General features: G+C 53.9%; 1 protein-coding gene across 1 annotated transcript in view; it reads right to left on the bottom strand.

Moving 5' to 3' along the window:
* Positions 1-5,290, bottom strand: part of FOXK1 (forkhead box K1) — a 64,795-nt gene extending 59,505 nt beyond the window's left edge. The window contains exon 1 of the mRNA XM_012759164.3: positions 4,740-5,290. Within this exon, the coding sequence (XP_012614618.3) occupies positions 4,740-5,290 (551 nt within the window). The remainder of the gene's footprint in view (positions 1-4,739) is intronic.
* Between the last annotated feature and the right edge of the window lie 1,082 nt (positions 5,291-6,372).

Raw genomic sequence — 6,372 nt, 5'->3', positions numbered from 1 at the left:
TAAATACATTTTATCAATAACTATCAACTTATTAATAATAAATTTGATATTCTTCAAGTGACCTGTTGGAGACAGCATTGAGAAACTGTGTTCTGTATGTTTCTAGAGGGCCTAAAACATTTATATAGTAACATGCTTTGGTGGTTACAACTGATGACTTTTGTGATCCGTAACATCCGTCATTCACAACGTGTCTCTCAGCGGGCGGAGCGCAGCAGCACAGTCAAGTGCCTGGCGCTGTAGCCAAAATGAACTACAAAGAAGTACAGGTGATAAACACATTAGGGGACCTAGGCAACGACCATGAAAAGCTGCTACTGTTACAACAAGGGAGACACCCAGGCATCTTTGCCTCCTGAGAGATTCGTGCCGAACACCACCTGTGAGGCAGTTTGGGGAAAAAAAAAAAAAAAATCAAACCTGAGTCTGTTACAATTCCTGGGTCTAACAACCAATTTACAAGAATGACAGGGAAGAGCAGGTATCTAACAGATACCGCCAGGATCCAATCTATAAAAGCAGATACGGGAAACTACACAGGACAAATGACCCCTGAGAAAAAAGAGGGCGAGATGGAGTCTGGAGATGAAAAGAGATGAAGAGACACATCACCCAGTCCCCATGTCTGGACCTAACTCGATCCTGACTCAAATAAACACACTGTAAGAAAAGAAATTGTGAAGACAGGAAGGGAAACTGAGCACTGATTGAGCATTTGATGACAATAAGAAGTTATCATTCATCATTTAGTTGTGATAATGACATCGTGGTTAAGTTTGTTTGTTTCTTTCTTTCTCTCTCTCTCTCTCTCTCTCTCTCTCTCTTTGATGCAGACTCTCGCTCTGTCACCCAAGCTAGAGTGCAGTGGTCATCATAGCTCACAGCAAACCTCAAACTCCTGGGCTCAACTGATCCTCCTGCTTCAGCCTCCTGAATAGCTGGGACGACAGGCATGCACCAACATGCTTGGCTAATTTTTTCTATTTTTAGTAGAAACCGGATCTCATTCTTATTTAGGGCTCAAGCTGGTCTCGAACTCCTGGGCCCAAGAGATCCTCCTGGGTGCTTAGTATTACAGGTGTGAGCCACTGTGCCCACCATGTTTTTAGAAAAGAATTCTCATCTTTTAGAGATATATTGAAATATTTACAGACAGAATGAGATGACACCTGTGATTTGCTTCCAAATAACTGGAGGAGAGAGGGGACGATTAGGCGGATGAAGGTAAAACAAGCCTGGCCTTGAGTTGACAACTGCTGACACCGGGTGACAGGTATGTGGAAGTTCATTACTCTTGTTTATGTCTGAAATTTTCCATAATAAAAAGTATTAAAACAAAAAAAGCAAACAGGCTCATTGCAGAAAATTCAGAAAACACAAAAAAGTATAAAGGCACCCATATGAACCTTACCACCCAAAGCTACCACAGACAGAAGTCTGGTTCTCACTGTCATTATTCAAGTAATCCACGTTTACTATAAAGATACTGGGGGAAAAGGCTGCAGAAAAAGGGGGAAGAGCAAATGAGGGATATGCATGGGTCTTTTCTGTAACTTCACAAGTAAAAGACATGTTTTCAATTTTGAATTGGATAATTTACATGCACACACACACACAAACACCCCTGACACCACCTGTAAACTAAAGAAGGCTGTCCGAATTTCCCCACACCATGCTGACTGTCCATTTTAGGAAACCCGTCACAATCAATGACATTGTTTTTCTCCTATGGAAGCTGCAAATTCATTGTCATTAATCTGTTCATTCAACAGACAGAAGTCCGTTGTTGCGTACCTACTGCCAGGCAGTTCCTGCGCTCAGTCTCTGGTTAAAGATAAATTCTCGGCCCCAGATTCAGGGAGCTCCTGGCTAGAAGAAAGGCTACAAGTGTGACACTGGCAGTTCCACCAAGTCAAGACAAGGCAAACCTGGATCAGAACCAGCGGGCTACCCTGGCCTGGAGGCTCCGTGTTAATTCCCCACCCCTGTGGGAGACACTGCCACACAGCAGGATCGGCCCTAAGCTGGGCCACAGGTCATTTTGTTCCTATCGATAATTAAAAATATTGAAGATTTGGAAAGACATACTTCCAGGAACAAATGCAGGTAAATTCTGGTGGTAAATTCTAAGTGGGAGCTGTACAGCAGTGTGCGGTATGTGCAAATGTCAGCAATGTGGCTGTCACCTGTACCAAGGGGTGGTGAAGGTGGCTTTGGGAAACAGTACGGGAGCCAAAACAGCGCAAAATCTCCACCGAAGCCACGAGTGTTCGAGTCAACAGAACTCCAACATGAGAACTCGCAGTTTATAGTGGAAAAATTCAAAACTTCAAATATTAATGGCAACACCGGGTACCAAAGCCTGACAGAAAATAGACACAATAATTACTGACACTCTTTTAATGACATTCGATAACGAATTTCCTATTTCTGGGTGACAAAAATTTACACAGCTAACCTCCTTGCTCTTAATTCATGAAAATTTCCTGATTACCTTCAACGTGATAAGCCTCAGAACTTTGACCTAACTCTAAAAAAGAAGTTCACAGCAGCCCATTCTCTGTATGTAACTACTCAGGTTTAAGTTTTCTAAAATAAAAAACAATGTGAAACCACTCAAACTGCTAAACATTTCGGGTAGGCATCAACAGCTTTCAGAAGCAAACACCTTCTCTCTGGGAGGGTAGACATGGCCACCCCACTTATGTTTTTCCTTCGGCACATTTGCTCTGGTCTTGTAAATTTTATCACTGCCTACATGGGTCTTGCTCAGAAGCGCAGGTGAAGTCAGGTAAAGGCAGGCGGGCACCATGGGGAGGCACTTCACGAGCATCAGACAGCGGGCAGATGTTCAGCCTGCCAGCTCCCAAGATGTTCTGTAATGCACCCACTAAGAATTTGGGCTCCTTGTAGTATAAATGTGCAAGGCGCCGTGGACACTAATAACATCTCATAAATAATAAACTTGGTACGGGCTTATTCCATAGATGATCTGAGAACTCTGTGGGTTGAAATTGTTTCCCCCTGAGTTAGAGAAACCACCAGTGTGAAAGCCTCCTTCAAGATTCATTAAGCTGAGCCCTAATCAGGAGTGTACCTATTCCATGGCTAGGATAGAAAACTCCAAAAACAAAACTGTTTAACTGAAGCACTTACAGAACCTGAATCATATAAAAAGTGGACTGGCAGAACAAGCCGCTAAGTGGAGAAGGTGGGGCAGGGGGTACTGTCTACCTGTCATTTTCTCACTAGAGACGCTGGCCAGGAAATGCAATTGATGGCCTGGAATGGAGAGTGTGGCTTATGGAAAAGACAGAACAGAGAAATAACTGAGGCACAGAGTAACTCTGCCATTTGCAGAGTCCTGATTTCACTGAAATGCACACCTTTCACGTTGGAAAATGAAAGTTTACCTTCCCTCTCACTCACTAAGTGGGAGTGATTCACTCTTGATGTTGCATTTAAAAATTATTACATATATTTATAACCAAACATGCCAAGACCCTAGAAAGAGAGAAAGTTTACAGAAACGAACTTTGAGTTCTGGGAATTACCCCAGCAAAAAGTTCCCTGGATGCAAAGCACTTACAAAAGAGACAGTAATTAGACAGTCAAAGACAACTCTTGAACATGAACCACAGTGAAGAAATATAAACACTAGTGAGGCGTTAGAAGCAATTACTAAATAGAAAAAGAAAGTGCCTACTGAGGAAATGAGTAATTAACTAGGCTTTCTCCTGATCAACAGATCTTGAGATCCCGGATCTCTGGGGGCAGAGCTGGGGTGGGGAAAGGAGTGTGGAGCAGGAAAGGAGGGGACACGGGAGTGGGGAGGCCGTCCAGCCCCCTCGGGCCTGGGGAGCCTGTGCTCTGAAGCGCCCCGTCCAGCTCTGGGGCTCACTGCCCTGTGCCAGCAGCTCACAAAGGCGCCCCACGTTCCCTGCTGTGTTTGCGAGGTACACTGAAGCACGGCGCTTCCCGTCCTGGCCCCTCCCCGCGAGCCTCTGCCCCTTCAGACCGGCCCTACTGCCGCTCCGACCCCAGGCCTCCGGCCTTCTGCGGGTGCCGCTGCCCCCGGGGGAACCCACATTTCTCGAGCAACACCCTCCCGCCGCCGGATGCCGCCCCGGGGCCAGACCCGACGGCACAGGGCCCCGGGACAGGCCGGCGGGGATGGGGACGGGGTGGCTCAGAGGCCCAGGCCAGTCAAAGTGCCCGGGGGTAACCCCAGGGGTCCAGATCAGGCTGAGTTGGGGTGACACCGGGAGTCCAGGCCAGGCTGGGTTGAGGCTGACCCCACGCCCAGGACAGGCGGGGTTCGGGGTGACCACTGGGGTCCAGGCCGGCGGAGATAGGGACCAGGTGATTCTGGCCCAGGCCGGCCGGGGTTCAGGGGTGACCCAGGGGATGTACAGCGGGCTGGGCTGAGGGTGATCCTGAGGGCTCGGGAGGTAGGGACTGGGGTGGAGGGTGGCCCCGGGGCCCGGACAGGCGGGGTCGGGCGGACACGGGGTCCAGGCCGGCAGGGGTCGCAGTCGCGGTGGCCCGGGGAGCGGGGGTGCGGGGGGGGGGGGCAGGCCAGCAGGGATCCCAGTGGTCCCCGGGCGCAGGCAAGCGTGGGTCGCGGTCGCGGTGGCCCGGGGCAGGCCGGGCGGGTCGGGCCGCCGGGGTCCAGGCCGGCAGCGCCGCGGTCGCGGTGGCCCGGGAGCAGGCCGGGCGCGGGCGCGGGCGGTACTCACTGCTTGGGCAGCTGCAGGGCGGGCGCGCCGCGCCGCTGGAAGGCCCCGTCCACGAAGACGCCGTTCTTGCCGAGGCAGCGCAGGTAGAAGTGCGGCTCCTGGAAGCTGAGCTGCAGGTGGCGCCGCGAGATGAAGCTCGACAGGCCCATGCTCAAGTCCACCGAGCCCTGCGACGAGTTGCGGCCGATGGTGACGCTGGGCTGCCGCATGAGGAACTCGAACTCGCGGCCCTCCAGGCGCGCCAGCGCGGGCGCCGGGCTCTGCCGCACCGAGGCGGCCGCCGCGGCCACCAGGGCCGGCGCCGCGCCCGCGCCCGCGCCCGAGCCCGAGCCCGCGATCGCGCCGGGCGGCAGCGGTGGCGGCGGCGGCGGCGGCGGCCCGGGCGGGGGCTGCGCGGGCGGCCCGGGCGGGGGCGCGGGGGCCGGCGCGGGCGCGGGCGCGGCGGCGGGGAAGGCGGCGGCGGCCGCCGCGGCGCACAGCACGGGGCTGCAGGGCGCCGAGCGCAGCGCCAGCAGGGCGCGGGCGCCGCTGTCCTCGCCGACTTCGGCCATGTTCGCGCAGCTCCGGGCGGCCTCCGGCGGCGGCGGCGGCGCAGGGGGCGGGGAGGCCGGGACGCGGGGTGGGCGCGGAAACCCGGGCCGGATCGCGCCGGCGCGGAGCGGAGCCTGCCCGGCCCCCGCGCGCCCCGCCGGCTGCGCGCGCGCTGGGGAGGGGGTGAGGCCCGCGGGGGGGACTGCGGGGCCCGTGGGGCCCGGGCGCCCCTGTGGCTGGCTCCTCGCCCGTGCCTGCAGGCTGCCCTCCCCTCCGTTCTGGCGGGGAGTTGGGGGACCCCAGAAACGTCTAACAAGAGAGTTTTGGTCCTGGGACACTGGAGGGAGGGACAAGTGACCTCAGCAGTCTCCGGGGCCTCAGTCGCTCCATCCCCCAACCCTGAAGCACTCAAATTAAGGGTTTTCCACACTAACTAAAGACCAACTTTGCCTAGGGGTGGTCGCGATGGACCCCTGGTCCCCTCTATTTCCTTTTGGAGCCGTCGTCAGCTCAGCAAGTACGCTGGACCCACGCGAGGCCCCGGGGCTGCAGATGCCGGGGAGAGAGAGCTTAGGTGAAAACACGGAATGACACATGTGGGCATCAGCCGGTTCCCTTTAGGACTTCAGTATCCTGGTCATGCATTGCTAATTCGGTTCCCCCTAAAACGGGGGTGAAGTTTTCACATTTCCCTCATTTAATTATTATTGAAGGTGGGAAAGTAGACATAGTTCCTGCCCTGGCGGAGCTTATAGTCAAGTGGGAGATACAGGCACGAATCAAAGGCATTCTAATAAATATAAAATCACAACTGCGGTGAGTCCCACGAGGGACTGTGGCACAGGCGAGTGCGGAAGGGAGATTTGGCCTGTCTTGGGTGGGAAGCTTCCCTGCTGACCCCCTCTCCAGTCTGGGGCAGAAATAAGTATTAATCGAATCTCACATCTTTGAATACGTGGATGCAAATGGAAGGTAAGTGTTTGGGACACATTTTTAGGAGAAGCTGTAAGAGACGTCCAGGGTCCAGGGGTCTCCTCCCTGAGGTCCAAGGGGTGCTTTAGTGGACCCAGGTGGGACCTGGGAGTGTGGAGGCAGCCTTCCA

Source organism: Microcebus murinus, chromosome 19 (assembly GCF_040939455.1).
Source record: "Microcebus murinus isolate Inina chromosome 19, M.murinus_Inina_mat1.0, whole genome shotgun sequence".
NCBI lineage: Eukaryota > Metazoa > Chordata > Mammalia > Primates > Cheirogaleidae > Microcebus > Microcebus murinus.
Note: the sequence above shows the minus strand (reverse complement) of the source record. Positions and strands in the feature narration are given on the sequence as shown.